The sequence below is a fragment of the Ruditapes philippinarum genome, unplaced genomic scaffold, assembly GCF_026571515.1.
Source record: "Ruditapes philippinarum isolate M1 unplaced genomic scaffold, ASM2657151v2 ctg147_1_1_1_1, whole genome shotgun sequence".
NCBI classification, from domain to species: domain Eukaryota; kingdom Metazoa; phylum Mollusca; class Bivalvia; order Venerida; family Veneridae; genus Ruditapes; species Ruditapes philippinarum.
Window position 1 is genome coordinate 373,238 of NW_026863615.1, and position 17,690 is coordinate 390,927.

General features: G+C 34.9%; 1 protein-coding gene across 1 annotated transcript in view; it reads left to right on the top strand.

The window, feature by feature from the left end:
• LOC132722738 (uncharacterized) overlaps positions 1-17,690 on the top strand; it is a 33,088-nt gene that overhangs the window by 1,638 nt on the left and 13,760 nt on the right. The window contains exons 4-14 of the mRNA XM_060707280.1: positions 3,627-3,692; positions 4,695-4,837; positions 5,828-5,921; positions 8,079-8,148; positions 8,823-9,007; positions 9,251-9,412; positions 9,716-9,838; positions 10,515-10,631; positions 14,146-14,393; positions 14,920-15,052; positions 17,284-17,444. Of these exons, the coding sequence (XP_060563263.1) occupies positions 3,627-3,692; positions 4,695-4,837; positions 5,828-5,921; positions 8,079-8,148; positions 8,823-9,007; positions 9,251-9,412; positions 9,716-9,838; positions 10,515-10,631; positions 14,146-14,393; positions 14,920-15,052; positions 17,284-17,444 (1,502 nt within the window). The remainder of the gene's footprint in view (positions 1-3,626; positions 3,693-4,694; positions 4,838-5,827; positions 5,922-8,078; positions 8,149-8,822; positions 9,008-9,250; positions 9,413-9,715; positions 9,839-10,514; positions 10,632-14,145; positions 14,394-14,919; positions 15,053-17,283; positions 17,445-17,690) is intronic.

A 17,690-nucleotide genomic window follows, 5' to 3' on the forward strand; every position in this document is an offset into this window, starting at 1 on the left:
TATGTTCTATGATATGTAATTTTTGTGTTCTTTGTTTTATAATTGAATTTTCAACGTTTTGTAATTAAATGTTTATGAATTGTATGTCCTTTGCTTGTTATTCAATGTTTAATATTTTGTAACCTCTTGTCCCCTTTCAAAATTCCTTTTTATTTAGTTCTGCCAATTGCTTTCTTGGGCACACGCATTCTTTTACTTTGGGACCATACGCTTCTTTTCATGGAATGGCATTACTGTGTCACATTGAAGGTTCCATGATAACCGCCGTATGAACACATCTGCGGATGTTTCAAAATTCAAAATTTTACCAGTTCATGTAAAATGTTGAATTCTGCTTAAGCCGGTGCTAGGGGGCGTAGACGGTAGTTATGCATTGTTTGTTCTATGTTTGTAATTATACATTTGTATGTTGTATATATTTTAATAAATTACATTGTATATTTTTATAATTTTAACTAATCACATTTTATATGCTTTTTCTATATGCCCTATTGTTATAATATGGCATATGTTTTGTAAGTGTGTTATACAAATTTAAGACCTCCATAATGTTGATACTAGTTCGCCATACTTGTGTAAATTCGTCTATCAAACGTTGCTTAATCATTCTAAAATACCGCATAATCAATAGGAAGGCTTACATTTCTAGTGCTTACAACTTCATTCTTTTTATGTAAAAATCCATATTTAGACATCGGAGTTATTACATTTGTAAACCAATTGGGTTTACCATATAAACAATTGTTTAAGTCTGACACTTCTATAGCCTTAATAATGACATTTTCCCTATGACATAATTTGAGGCAAAATTTAACTATATGGACATATCTATTTATATACAAGGGGCATCTACCTTACTCTCCGTAAACAACACACTACATGACGAATATCTCATTCCCAATAATGTCTTACAAAACTTGATATGTAAAGTTTCTAATTGTTTTCATTTTCACAAAACCCCATATTTCACATCCATATTTTATTGTAGACTTAACAAACGAATCAAATAGTTGTAAAGCCACTTTCGGCAGAGTGTCATGTTTTTATAAATTTACTATGAGTGTACTCATTGCTTTAAGTCCTTTCCATATACATTTTGGGTATTTAATGAAAATTTCCTGTATAATTAAAAGTAGCACCTAAATATTTAAAATCATTTACATTTTCAAGAATACATGAATTTTCACCGTAGAACCAAACTTCTTTATTTCGCAAGCCTCCCCGCTAAATACCATACATTTTGATTTATCTACATTTACCTGTATTTCACAAGTATAACAATACTCATATAACTTATTAAGTGATGTTTGTAAATCAGACGAATTTGTAACTAGAATAACCATGTCATCAGCGAATAGTAATAATATCATACATATCTCAAATAAAGTAAGTCCACAGTTTACTCTATCTTGCAAGTAAAGCTCAAGATCTTCAATAAACAATAGAACATAATCGGGGAAAATATCTTCCCTTGACGTAAACCCATTGCTATATCGAAAAAATCCAAATGATTCATATCATCACATGAACGTATACACGACTTTACACATTGATACATACTTCTTATAATGCGTAGAATTTTGCCATTTAATCACGTATTATAAAGCTTATATCAAAGAGAATTTCTACATAGAGAGTCAAATCAGCGTTTCATAGCAATAAAACAACAATACAAACGTTTATTTTCGTTATTAAACTGATGCATCAATGAGATCCGAACAAACACTGCATCAATATTGGACCGGCCTTTGCAGAACCCAAATTGAGCGTCAGATACAAAATTATTGTTTTCGGACCACTCATTTATACGCTCATTTAACACTGGTGAAAATAGTTTTCATAACTTGCTTAACAAGGTTAATTCCGCTGTTATTTATGACGTCATATTTATCGCCCTTTTTATGTAATGGTATTACGATGCCTTTTGTCCATGCTACTGGGAAGTGACCAGTATTTAACATTTTTATTAAACTATACAGTTATGTAACTGTACAAAATAGCACACGCTTCTATAATGTACTCATTTAACAACTGGTCCTCAAACGTTTGATTGCCGGAAAAACAGGTAAAACATTTTCAAAATTATGGCTGTGGCTCGCTCCCATTCGATGCACCCGGTCAAGCTTTAGATTAAGTGCGTTTTCCTCAGCTATTTGTATTTTATTTATAAGAAAGTCTCTGACAATTTGTTCAGTTTGAGCCGGGGTTTCGTTCACAGTTTCCTGTAGATTACCAATAACAAGATTGTTTCTCATACTTCGGGCTTTAATGTAATTCAATTCACTTTTTATAGAGTCTTTTTCTCATTCTAAGTCACACATTCTTGCTCTTGCGTTTGACCGTCGAAATCTAATCATCCTCAACCCGGTCTACCCTTCCCTGGGTAATTTTGACTGTGTCGTTGATATGCAACCATATTTTCTTCAATTCGAAATCAAAATTTTCCGCTACTTTTCAACGTTATCCAATTCAACAAGGTCTTTGCTCATCCGATCTGCGCGGTTGTACTCGCGGACTCAGTCGATCCGATGGCACTACGTCCAACCTCTCTCTCCGTAGTTTTACCATTCATGTTTTAAAACTGACGTGTTTCCACTAACACCATTAACTCTAACAGTTATGTCTTTAGGTGCGATTACTGGTGAGAAGGTATCACTTTCACACAATATCGAGTTTGTTTCGTTCAAAACGTCACTAAGAGATCAATTTGCCGGCGGCGAAGTCGTGGATTTAAATATCTTGCTAAGAGTTAACAATTTTTCATCACTTGTACTACTTCTGTTCCTTTTTCCTTTTCTTTTCTGGTTAACCTTCTTATTACTTGACATTTTAAATTTTAGCCCGACTATACGAAGTATATGGAGAGCTGTCCTATCCGCTCGGCGTCGGCGTCCGCGTCCGTATTAAAGTTTTGGTGCAGTAAAATATTTTTCACTATAACTTTTTCATATCTTAAGGTATCAACTTCAAACTTCAAATATATATTCCTTATCATCACCCACATCTTATGTGACAAGGTTCATAACTCTAGCACAAATATTTTCAGATTTATCTTCCCTTGAACTTAGAATTTTCCTTAAAAAAAAATTATTTTTTACTGTTAAATCTTTATTTCTTAAGGGATCAACTTCATGCTTCAAATATGTGTTACTTATCATCAACCACATCTTTTATGACAAGTTTCATAATTCTAGCACCAATATTTTTAGATTTATCTCCCTTGAACTTAGAATTTTTTACTTGAAAAAGCATTATTTTTTACTATTATTTCTTTATTTCTTAAGGATCAACTTCATACTTCAAATATATTTTTCTTATCATTAACCACATCTTTTGTCCTGAACTGTTTTCAATATGTCAAAACCCAAAGCTGTGACTCCAAGATTTGATCTAGTACAGCTCAAAGTTAATTTCTTGTATATTCAATTTATCCGGTTTTGTAATGGAGAGTTGGTGTTTTAACAGCTATGATACTCTGACTTTTCTTTATCAATGAAAGCCGATTAGGGACAAAACAGTTCCGGTTTGACTTAATATACCAAACCATACAGTAGACTGAATGGAATGATATGTTTACATGTTTATTGTACAGAAAGTACTCATTGTTTATTTTTTTATATTTGAAGGGGCACATGTGCTTGCAGCTAATGGTCAAGATGTAGAAAGATATGCGCGTTTTTTTATCAATCAGAGTAAGATATGACTTAAAAATGAATTAAAAATCAGTTAAAACATATTTATTTAAGCTGGATTGTTAAGTTCTTGCAACTTGTATATTGCGAGTCAACTCCTGTCACAAAAAGATTCATGGTCTTGACCCAAGTAGGGCTCGAACCCATGATCCATTGGTTGAGAGGAGGACACCTTAACCACTGGGTCACCACTGCCCTAAACAATTATTTTTATTATCAATGTTGTTTTCACCTTGTTTCATCTCAACTTTTCCGGGAAGCAGTATCGTTGGCATCAGTATTAACATATAATTCGTTAAAGGTTTTTGCTTAAAAAAATGAGCCGCGTCATGACAAAACCAACATAGTGCGTTTGCGACCAGCATGGATTCAGACCAGCCTGCGCACCCGCACAGTCTGATCAGGATCCATGCTGTTCGCTTACCAACTCTATTACAAGTAGAGAAACTGATAGCGAACAGCATGGATCCTGATCAGATTGCGCGGATGCGCAGGCTGGTCTGGATCCATTCTGGTCGCAAACCCACTATGTTGGTTTTGTCGTGACGCGGCTCATTAATGTTACTTGCAATTATTTTCCTGATCAGGAGAAAGTTCAGCCATCTGACAAGTAGGACGTTTACTAGTTGTAAATGTTAGATAAATGTTATTTTCATTTGATGAATAAGGATGATAAAGATAACTAAAATAAAGTTAATTTACTTCAAAGGTAACTAAAATAAAGATAATTAACTTCAAATGAGCCGCGCCGTGACAAAACCAACGTAATGCGTTTGCGACCAGCATGGATCCAGACCAACCTGCGCATCCGCGCAGTCTGTTCGCTTACCAACCATATTACAAGTAGAGAAACTGATAGCGAACAGCATGGATCTTGATCAGACTGCGCGGATGCGCAGGCTGGTCTGGATCCATGCTGGTCGCAAACGCACTATGTTGGTTTTGTCTGGACGCGGCTCAAATGTAAAATTTCAAGCTTATGATCATATCCTTATGTTACAGCTCAATTCCATTTCTGTGGAAGAATGAAGTACAATTATCAATTATTTGTTGAATATCCATATAAATGTTACCTGAGACATGATGAATTTATCACCAAGAATCAGCCTGTTAGCTGGAATAAAGCGTACTCCAAATGTAATCAGGTATATTTTTTTCACCGATATAAAACAAAAATCACAGATGAACATACGGATTTCTAATGAAGGAAATCTAAAATTAGGTCCCGTACTTCACTTCAGTGTTGTCATATTTTTCTGATCCTTTCGGATCATTGATTGAAGCACCTTTAAGAGTTGAAGATTGGGTAACGGTCAAGCCGGTGCTAGGAGGCGTGAGGGATATTGCACTTTTTCATTATCCTTCATGTACAGACTCAATCAAACCGAATCTGCAGTTTTCTTGTAATTTTGTTGTAATTAATGCATCCAAGGGATCATTCTTTAACCATATTTTTAATGTGAAATCCTATACGATAATTATCAGCCATTTATTATGTCATTGGAATTTTTTACTGTAAGTCATTGATTTAATAAAAAATTCTTTGCTATGCCATGTTCGAGTTCAAATGTGATACATGTATATTATAATCACTTATTATCTGAACGCTAAACTTTGGTTTTTGTACTACAATGCAATATAAACAAACCAATATATCTTTATTTGAGTCGCGTCACGACAAAACCAACATAATGGGTTTGCGACCAGCATGGATCCAGACCAACCTGTGCATCCGCGCAGTCTGATCAAGATCCATGATGTTCGCTATCAGTTTCTATACTTGTAATATAGTTGGTAAGCGAACAGCATGGATCCTGATCAGACTGCGCGGATGCGCAGGCTGGTCTGGATCCCTGCTGGTCGCAAACCCATTATGTTGGTTTTGTCATGACGCGGCTCATTTATTCTTTATTTAACTATATTGATCGGAGGAGTAATTTGCGTGACGTCATTCGGCGTCACATCTGAGGTTATAAAATGGGCAAAAATTCCTTTTTTATGTCGCACCTAATTATTTCGTGTGAGTAATGCATTCGACTGCCTTGGATGTTTCAAAGGCGAATAAAGTGAAACGTGTTAGACTAAGATGTAGTTATTACGTTTTTAAGTAACATTATTTTTCTTTCCCTGTATAGCTTGGAGGAAAACTTGTAGCAGTTTCTAATAGTGTCGAAGATGCTATTGTACGATCATTCACTGACCTTGGCGTTGTGAATAATTCATTCATCGGTTCGGATAATTCTTTTATTTTTTTTTAAAATCCTCGATATAAAATCTTTAACATAACGTTATCTTTCAATGTAAATTTGCATTTTCATATGCTCATCAATGTTATCAATAGTCATTTAATGGACGGACTACCAGAAAGATTTATGTTAACATTTTTTTGTTTTAGTTTATGAGTGTTGAATGTTATTTCTTTTTTTTTCTTTTTTTTTTTTTTTGTTAACGCAAATTATAAACTACACTATTCACACATTTTTAGCTCACCTGAGCTTGCTCAGGGTGAGCTTTTAGGATCGGTGAATGTCCGTCGTCCGTTGTACGTCGTCCGTCGTACGTCCACAATTGCTTGTGAACACTCTAGCGGTCGCATTTTTGCCTCAATCATCATCAAACTTGGTCAGGATGCTTATCTAGTTGAAAGCTCGGATGAGTTCGAACATGGCTCATCTCGGATGAAAAACTAGGTTACAAGAGCTAAAAATAGAAAAACCTTGTGAACACTCTAGAGGTCACATTTTTGACCCAATCATCATCAAACTTGGTCAGGATGTTTGTTTAGGTGATAGTTAGGATGAGTTTGAACATGGGTCATCTCAAATGAAAAAGTAGGTCACAGGAGCTATAAATAGAAAAACCTTGTGAACACTATAGTGGTCACATTTTTGAACCAATCATCATCAAACTTGGTCAGAATGCTTGTCTAGTCAATTGCTTGGATGAGTTCGAATATGGGTCATCTCTGATGAAAAACTAGGTCACAGGAGCTAAAAATAGAAAAACCTTGTGAACACTCTAGTGGTCACATTTTTGACCCAATCATCATCAAACTTTGTCAGGATGCTTGTTTAGATAATAGCTCGGATGAGTTTGAATATGGGTCATCTCGGATAAAAAAGTAGGTCACCAAGAGCTAAAAATAGAAAAACCTTGTTAACACTCTAGCGGTCACATTTTTGACCAATCATCATCAAACTTGGTCAGGATGCTTATCTAGTTGATAGCTTGAATGAGTTCGAACATGGGTCATCTCGGATGAAAAAGTAGGTCACCGGAGCTAAAAATAGAAAAACCTTGTTAACACTCTAGCGGTCACATTTTTGCATCAATCATCATCAAACTTGGTCAAGATGCTTGTCTAGGTGATAGCTCGGATGAGTTCGAACATGGGTCATCTCGGATGAAAAAGTAGGTCACCGGAGCTAAAAATAGAAAAACCTTGTTAACACTCTAGCGGTCACATTTTTGCATCAGTCATCATCAAACTTGGTCAAGATGTTTGTCTAGGTGATAGCTCGGATGAGTTTGAACATGGGTCATCTCGGATGAAAAAGTAGGTCACCGGAGCTAAAAATAGAAAAACCTTGTTAACACTCTAGCGGTCACATTTTTGCATCAATCATCATCAAACTTGATCAAGATGCTTGTCTAGGTGATAGCTCGGATGAGTTCGAACATGGGTCATCTCGGATGAAAAACTAGGTCACAGGAGCTAAAAATAGAAAAACCTTGTTAACACTCTAGTGGTCACAATTTTGACTCAATTGTCATCAAACTTGGTCAGGAAACTTGTCTAGGTCATTGCTGGGAATAAATCGAACATGGGATATCTCGGATGAAAAACTAGGTCACAGGAGCTAAAAATAGAAAAATCTTGTTAACACTCTAGTGGCAACTGTTGTGATCCAAATATTCTGTTAATTGGTCTGAAAGTTTGTTTTGATGATTTCTAAGTCAAGATCGAACATGGGTCATCTTGGATGAAAAACTAGGTCACACCGCCCAAATATGTTTTGATCCAAGTATCCTGGAAATTGGTCTGAAGGTTTGTTTTGGTGATTTCTAGGTCACGTTTGAATATGTGACACCTGGGTAAAAAACTAGGTCGCACTGCTCAAATATGGATAAACACTGTAGTGGTCACATTTTTGACTCACCTGTCATGAGACTTGGTCAGAATGCTTGTCTAGGTAATTGTTTGGATGAGTTTGATAAGTCAGGTGAGCGATCTAGGGCCATCATGGCCCTCTTGTTTAAATTCGAGTAGACATTTTGTGTTATTTCTTGAATGATGTTGGAACTTTGTGAATAAAAGGAACACTTGTAAAATATCCATAAACATGCACAAAAGTATCACCTTCTTCACTTGTGTTTTTATTTCAGGACTTTACCGTAATCACTCTAGTGGCATGCTTTACGACACAACAGGGGAGAAATATATGTACATGAGATGGTAAGTTTTGAAAAGCTCGCGCTATATGAGTAATCAAATCGTATTTCAGTTCAAGATTATTTATCTTGTTTATGCAACTTGTTCGAAATAAATGTCAAAAACTATTTCAGACTTCATTTTTTTCATCTTCATTTCAATATGTTATCTGACGTACATTTTATATTAATAGTTGTAGGATATTTGACAGGTTATATGGCCCTATGTAAACGGTTGTTTGGAAATATAACCCGAGCCGCCAGGCGAGGGATATTTTGCAAACAACCGTATATTCTTCTCTTTAAAGAAAAAGTGAGATTTCTTTATAAATTGAAAGCAGTCGTGTATATAAAACTATATAAGCCATACGATTATTCAATAATAATTAAAAAAAAAAACGTTACAAACGTGCAGTATTATAACAACTTATAGTACTGCACGTGCTGTATTATATGACTTATTTATTTACAATTTACAGTTATTTATTATGTAATTTTATGCCTAATCTACTGTGAATGCATACCTTCACAACTATCATGTGTTTTGTCTATCTAAAATGTTGTCTCTTTAGTTACTACAAAAAAATTCATACCATTTTAATATGTACACGGTCAAAAATTCCATTGATAAATAATTTCTAATTATCTTGTACTATCATTGAAATAAGCTGGGAAATGTATTCCAATTGTTTTTTGAAGGGGATTTGACAATGCCGTAATGTCAGTAGAACCTAATGGGTTTGGTTTGAACAACTGCCTTATGCTGAGGGATATTCTCCAGACGTCTGGCACTTTTTCGAATTCAAAATGGGCAGATGTAAACTGTGATGAAGAATTTATAGCCTTAGTGGTATGTGAACGGCCAATCCGCATACCGGGGACGAGTAAATATTTGTTTTTTTTGTTCCCCAGATTTTTCTTTATTTGTGCAGTTTCCTTTACTAACAACGTAATAATGATTTTCGTCGAAAGAACTTTTTATTACATATGATACCATTAAGTAAGATGAAAAATAAAGCAAGACTGATAAATGACAACAGTTATATGTCGATTTATATTTTGTGTATGTTCTTCAAATGTAAACACATGTGCTTTGATCTATACCATACCATTGTTTCCTTTTATAGTTAGATTCTCTAGATTTACCTTCGAGGATTTGAGTAGAAATGGAACTGGTATACAAAACAATAGTAACCTTTTTATGTGTGATAATGGAGAATATATTAGACAGGAATTTAAATGCGATATGGAGAAAAATTGTTTGGATGGTTCTGATGAGGTAGCATGTGGTAAGGGATCTACTAAATGTTTTAATAAATTTAACATATGTCCCTAAAATGGGTATAACCTGGTAATTGTCTTAGTGCTTTTTCTGTGTGTCTTGTATTTCAGTATTGTTTCTTTGAAAATGATGGCAATAAAGTAAAGGTTTCACTCACATATCATTACGTATGATGTTTGACAAGTAAAAACTTCAATTAAAACAAAGTTATTTAAATGATTATTACCAAGATATGATATACTTAATGTGTTGTCGGATATATGTTTGATCGTTTAAATAATAATTAGAAGATTCGTAAATGTTATTACAGATTACCAAGCGTGTTTGTCGGACAAGTTTTATTGTGGTGATGATGAACCTCGATGTATAAATGTAAATCTGACGTGTGACAGCTATAGAGACTGTCATAATGGAGCTGATGAAATAGATTGTGGTACGCTTGGACACAGTCTACATTCTTTTGACAAATTGCCTTTCTTTTGCGAAAAGAAATATCTTAATATAAAATGTCATAAATAACTTTATTTTCCTAAAATAAATTTTGTACAGTCTACAAAAAACTTCTTATTAAAGTTGATAAACAATTATCTTCTTGTTTTTTTTTGTTTTGTCCGAAGTGAAACATTCTTTTTTTATATTGCAATTATAGCAAAAACGGAGTGTTACAATCTAATTTTACAATAACATTTGTAGTTTACCTGGAATCGTAATTATATTTTTTAAATTACACATGTAGTTTACTCGGTGTGATTCAGTCGTATTTTTCCAATTATCCATAGTGTTACTTTGTTTTTTTAACAATATAGTTGTGTTTATATTTGATTTTTTATTCATACTTGTAGTTAACCCAGTGTGGTTCATTCTTATTTTCACTTATATTTAACATTTATATTTTACAATTACACATGTAGTTAACTTGAAATAATAAATTCTAATTTTACAATTACAAATGTAGTTTTCACGGAGTGATAATTCTATTTTTATTATCACTCTTTTAGTTTTTGGGAGAGATTCATTATTATTTTCCAATAACACTGGTAGCTCTCATAGGACGATTTATTTTACAATTACGCTTGCAGTTTTTATGGAGTTTTACAATAACATTTTAGTTTACCCGGAGTGTGACTACGATCAATGGATGTGCCTAAACGGACAATGTATCCCGGAGTTTTCAAAGAATGATGGTGTATTTGACTGCATGGACAAATCGGACGAGATAGTTGACGGTACGTTATGTTGTATAAATTCTGTAAAAAAAGAAAGATATAATATATGCAGATTTACCGGTTTAAATTCCCCAGCAGTACTTATGCTGCTGACCGTTCCAAGGCCGCATCCCTCTGTGTTCCTCAGATGTATGTCTTTGTTGATTCATACTGTTTTGGTGACACTTCTGTTTGTGTCCCTTGTTGTTTTCTCGTCTGCGATAAGTATCTTTCCTTTCGCCCCTAGTTTTTTTCTCTATCTCTCTCTCTTTTTTAAATTTTGCCCTTCCCTTCCCGAATCTCGGATCCCCTTCCCCTGTACCCCTTTATTTTGTGAGTCTGTTAATCAATGAATTATTTGTTTTCTTTAATTTCCTTGTCATTTACTATTATTTCTTTTTTAAGTATCTTTAATTATTTGTTTTATTTAATTTCCTTATCGGTTACTATTATTTCTTTTTTTAAGTATCATTCAAGTGTTAGCCTGTGCGTGTTCTGCCTTGCGCCCTGTCCTGTTTTTTTTGTTGTTGGTCCTATCCTGGGCTCCTTGTAGCTAGTTCTTGTTGCTGTGTGGGGTTGGAGTTGCGTTCATTGAACGCCGCCTTTCCTTGATGATCTTTTTTACCATATTTGATTTTATTATAAATTGCAATCTTACTAGATCCGGCTTTAGCAGCATTAAGTCTTGAATACATTGTAATAAATTATAGCTGAAAAGGGAATATTTATAATATTAATAATTTTAAGCCAAATAAAATAAAATTCGGGAAAAGAGTTGAACAAAATAACAACTTTTAGGTAAAATATGGATATATGAGAAACGTGCTCGCCGGCCAACACAATATCAATATAACAAACAAAAATTAATGTCACACATCGCACTTGCTATTCTACAAATTCCAAACATCACTGAAAATTAGTTTCGTTTTTAATAATGTACACTGCTATGCGACTATTTTCGTTAAATTTGCTGCCTGTAAATATATTGCTTTAATCGGATATAACAACAAATAACAACAAAAGATTATTCTGTATTTCATTGGAAGTTTGACTGTTTGTCTGTTTTTACGCCGATTTTAAAACACTTATGCTCATATCTCGGCGGTGGATCCACCTTACCAGCTTTCCTGAGTACATAACCAGTTATTCCCATTTTATGCGCAAGTGACCTCCAACTACTAAATCCTCATGGTTTCATTCCTCATAGTTTCTGATGCAGCGGTTAGAGACAGGTGACCATTAGATTCTTCTTCTTCTTCTTCTTCAGAGTTATCACAAGAACTCCGGGACATTTGAAAAATCGTGTATAAATCTGTTAGCCGGTGCTTTATGTTATAATTAGGTAATTATGTATGGCAAGAATGAAAACCAGAAATAAACCGGTCAAAACTTGTGAATTGGCAAGTAATTTGGAAATTTTACTCAAAACTACCAGATTTGAAGCAAGAGGCGATGAAAAATGGCCTGTGAATTAGGCTTTGACACATAATACAAGATGTAAGACAAGATAAATCATTAAAGTGTAATTTAGCACCTAAAACTCTTTTAGAACGATGAAAATAACCATTTTTGACGAGTGTTTTTGTAGTATATACAGATGTTTTCCGACGAACTCCGTGACAGTTATCACAAGAACTCCTGATATGAACAAGTTATCATAAGAACTCCATCCTTCGTGTAACACTTCCTCCCCCGTGGGACTTGGCATTTGTCTGGGTGGAATGACATTTTGCATTTCTCTTCCAAGACAGCTAGTTTGTCGAGGTCAGTTTGTAGGGTGGAACAGTCAGACTTGTTTTTAATGGCAAGGTAGGCCGGCATATCATCTGCAAATAGTCGGACGACTGCGTTGAGACCCTCTGGGATGTCATTAATGTAGAAAAGGAACAGACTCGGGCCAAAGTCTGTTTGCCATTTTTCATGTTCCGGGTTATGTCATCTGTGAATTCAAGAAGCTGTGTTCCGCAGGATCTGCCCTTTGTGAAGCCGTGTTGGAGAGGATAGTGAATCTTCTGTTTTTCGGCATGGTTCATGATGAGGCTGGTGACAATGTGCTCTAGGAGCTTGCAGCAGATGCACGTAAGAGAGATAGGGCAATAGTTTTCTGGTTTGTATCTGCTGCCTTTCTTGTAGACCGGGGATACATTGGCTTTTTTCCAGTCATTAGGAATTGTGCTATTTTCTAGTAACAGAGTGAAGATGGTGTTGTGTATTGGAGCGATGTCAGTTGCCAATTCCTTGGGGATGCGAGGACTTATGGTGTCGGGTCCTGCAGTTTTATGTGGGTTCAGTGCGAGAAGGAGTTTGGTGATTCCGTGAGTGGTTATGGATATCTCAGGGGCTACAGGATGGGTTGACTGTGGATTGACGTAGTCCCTCTTCTTGAAGTCATCAGCAGTGATCGTGATTTTGTCTGTGAATACAGATTTAAACTGCCGGTTTAGTATGTTAGCTTTGTACTTAGGATTGGAGTGGAGTTGTCCATGTTCTTTTAGTCCAGTAATTGTTTGATTGTCTTTCTTCTTGTGTTTAATGAAGGTCCAGAAACATTTATGACTGCTGTGTATGTTTGGATCTGTAGGCTGCGGTGTCACAATTTTGTCAACATATGTCCAGTAGGCTTGTCGGAGTTCCTTCTGCACTAAGTGTTTGCAGTTCTTGTAATTTCTTTGATGTTGTTTGTCTTGTGATTTTTTCATTTTCTTATGGAGACGGTCTCGTTTTCGAAGTATTCTTTTGATGCTTTTGTCAATCCATGGTGATGTTTCTCTTGGCTTAGCAGTTTTGTGAGGGATATGTTGTTGTATACTTGCTTTCAGTGTAGTTGTAAATTTGTCCCAGATAGTGTTGATGTCGGTGTTGTTTTCCGCCATAGACTTGGTTGTTTGGTGAAGTGATGCCATGTCTTCCTTCATGCTATCCCATCTAGCCTTCAATGTCTGAGTTTATTGTAGGCCACAATTGAAACATGCTAAGGTTCCCCATCGAAAATCATTAAAAATTGCACTTATTTAGTATTACACTTCAAAGTCTTAATCTTTTTATGGCTTGTCAGTATGTTTGTTTGATACGGTTTTACGTCACACCGACACAGTATAGGTCATATGGCGGTTGAAGACCTCAGGTGTCCTTCCGTGCATTATTTCAGGCACGAATGGGCACCGGCGTTCCGTAAGCTAGCTGGATAGCTTCTTCTCATGAAAGAACCCAAAGTCCCTGTCGGGATTCGAACCGACAGCGATGAAGGGCAAGTAGTATATGAATGATGTTATAACCATTTTGAAATCATTTTAGTGAACTATTGAATTATTTCTATTTAAAAAGCTACTTATATACCCATTGGGTCTGGTGTTTATATTAATATGTTATTTATGTTATTGTTATTACATGTACACACGTCACTTTAATAAAAGATTTACTTACTTTCTTACTTACTTAATATTACAATTACATAAGGTCAATATTTCTTTCTTTTGATGAACAACAAGTCGCGTGTTATGTCTAAAGAGTTAACAAATGTATGATATTTTTTTAGGTTTTAAATGGAGGATCGATATACAGAAAAGTGACACTACTGAACAAGAATTTGACACCCCGTCAGACAACTTTATTCAAATATATTCAGAAAACGGGCGTTCTGAGAACATTTATCTGGTTAAAAACTCATATACAATAGACGGTCCAGTTCTGTCCATCGTAACAATGTTGAATATGACTAACCCGATCAAGATTAGAATAACTCACTATGATGCTAACGGTGAAAATCGCTGGTACCTGGAGAGGGTAAAAAATCATAATTGAGCCTCGTCACGACAAAACCAACATAATGGGTTTGCGACCAGCAAGGATCCAGACCAGCCTGCGCAGTCTGATCAGGATCCATGCTTTTCAGTTTCAAACCCTATAACATGTAGTGAAACTGATAGCGAACAGCATGGATCCTGATCAGACTGCGCGGATGCGCAGGCTGGTCTGGATCCATGCTGGTGGCAAACCCATTATGTTGGTTTTGTCGTGACGCAGCTCATATAACTTTTTTTCTTTCTATTCTATTCCGGCTTCTGATGCATCTCATAGTGCTCTTTCTTTTTCCCTGAGAAAAAAAGCCATGTATTAGCTTCTTATGTTTTAAGTATCATGTTTACCAGGTTATTATTTGTAACCAGCAGTAATTAATTGTCTTGACAAAAACGTATAAGTTTGACGGTTCAAATTCCAAAATGAAATATGGATGTAAGAAAAGAACAGGACGAATTATATAGCAGGAGTGTCTAATTTATGATGATATATTTGTATATCTGTATTTTAGGTTACACTTTACAATGAGGAATATGGTACTTTCAAATTTGAATGTCACTGTATTCTCCCAGACCCAAACAATATCTGGATTCTATTCCGGGACATTTCAGTGGACAGTCAAGTAATAGGAGAGCCTGTATCAGGTACATGTATATCGCGTACAAATATATGTATTGTAGAAGACAATTTTTTAGGTTTATTGCACATAAATATATAAAGAAGTCAAACTTGAGAAATTTTACTAAGATTTTAAGAAATGTTAAACAATTCAATAATTCAAGTAATAATTTACATGTTATTTGCGTTTAAAGACAGGTTTTGCAGTATTTATCACCATATTTCTACTGCGTGACTAACGCAGTAAGGGCTATTTTTGCGGGATTTTTTTATCCTTTTTTGTAATTTGCGTTGTGCCGATTGCACTGTGTATATAACTTTCTTTGTTCACCTCATAATATTTTTTACTTTTAAAAACATTTTCATAACTTTCATGAAAATTAGCATGAAACTGGTGCTAGTTGCTTTAACTTTGTTCTTTGAAATAGTTCTATCTATATTGTTCTAGCATTCTAGTACCAAACAGTTTTAAGGAATATTTTTATCACCAATATTCTGGTTATTCTTATCATTCAAAATCCATTAGTATATAGAAAAAAGTTTATACTACAAGTAAAAATTTTTCATTTTATTCTCATCATGTATAAGAGTATATCTTTATACTGTTTAACAGACCGGTCATAGCAAATCTATTTCTTGTGTCCAAATCAAGTCGTGAAACCATATATACCTATAGACAATGAAAATCGACCGCAATCACCTCACCTGTTACAATTGCAGTTGATTTGAATGTTTTACAACAGTTTTTTTTCTTATTTAATAATTCATCATAGAAAAATATATGCCCAAAGGATATTTACGACAGTTCCTTAACATTTTTGTTCAAATGACTCTAAAGTTAATGTGGGAGCTTTAATTCTATTACATATATTGAATTGTACATGTACATGCTTTTAATCTGACTATTTGTACACATTGTACAACAAGAAACAAGAACTCTTTTCACTCTAATAGCTTGCTTCTGCCATTTTAGTCATTGACATTTGTCTCGGCATTGTGAAAAAATCTGGAAACAAAGTGATCCCTCGGAAGCATTAATCACAACAAAATTACAAGAGAATTGCATACTCGGTTTGATTGAGTCTGTACATGAGAGATAATGAATACGTGCAACATCCATCACGCCCCCTAGCACCGGCTTAAGCGGTACTCAATTTTTAACACTTAATAGTGCTTACATCAATGATCCCGAAGGACCAGAAAAATATAACAACACTGGAGTGAAGTACAGGTCAACTTTTTACAGATGCCACGCAGCACTTGACACCTAATGTTGTGAAGTATAAAAATCTGGAAACAAAGTCATACCTCAGAAGCATTAATCACAACAAAATTACAAGAGAATTGCATACTCGGTTTGATTGAGTCTGTACATGAGGGATAATGAATACGTGCAACATCCCTCACGCCCCCTAGCACCGGCTTAAGCGGTATTCAATTCTCAACACTTAATAGTGCTGGCATCAATGATCCCGAAGGACCAGAAAAATATAAAAACACTGAAGTGACAACTTTTTACAGCTGCCACATAGCACTTGACTTCTGCTGACAGCTTGACACCCCATATGAAAATTGGGAAACTGTTTCCAATAATCTAAGTTTAAATGATTTCTATAGTACCTGTCAAATTGATTAAAACCTGTAACTTTAAATAAATCTCATTTGTATGTAATCTTCTAATGTATCCGTATACTCTTCATAAACATGGGCATTATCTATACAACCAAGATTAATCGTTTTCCATCCCTGTACGTATCTTTATACCCTTGACTAATTAATACGTCTAAATTGTTTTAATTAGATTGATAAAGTTATCCAAACATATCTAAATTCTTATCACCATATTCGGAGTGTTTGACACCTGACATCTTATGTTCATTTTATTTATTTGACAAAACTTTTTTCTCAGCAATCATCTTTCTACAAACACAATACTGCAAAAAAGGGATCTAAGGGATAATTTTATTAAATATCTTAATTATTGTTCAATTATTCTTTATTCCAATTCTACAAACACATTTAAATTCTGAAAGTTTTAATTTGCCTTGGCCACTGTACCCCTATTAAATCATTATCGTCATTGCCAGAAATACTTTTATTCACATGTTTTATTCTAGAACATGTTTCATCGGTCTGTTCATCTGTAACTAAATATAATTCTGTGTCTACTTTATCATCTCCAATCCACGTGATTTAGAACTCTGCCAGCCTACTCCAAGTTCTGCACTTTGATCACTTCATGTTATCCATATTATAGAAATGGTCACTTACACAATCAAAATAAGGACGGGTGAAGGTTTTGAAGCCAGTACAAAAAACAAAGTGTACATGACACTGTATGGCGATACATCGGACACTGGAGTTGTCGAATTAAAACATCCTTTTGGATATAACGAAGAAACTTTTCAATCGGCTAATGTAAGTTGTTCAATAGTTCATATTGCCATTGCTTTAACTTCGGGTTAATTTTATCATAGATTTCAATAATTGTAAGCATTTGGTTTTGTTTCCAAATTAACAACTTCACCATTACATTTAAATGTTGTATACTACTTAAGCCGGTGATAGGGAAGTGGACGGTAGTTTGCAATTACCACTTCCGTCCATGAACCGGTGCAATCAAACCGAGCCTGCAACATTTTCAATTTTACCGTTTTAGGCGTC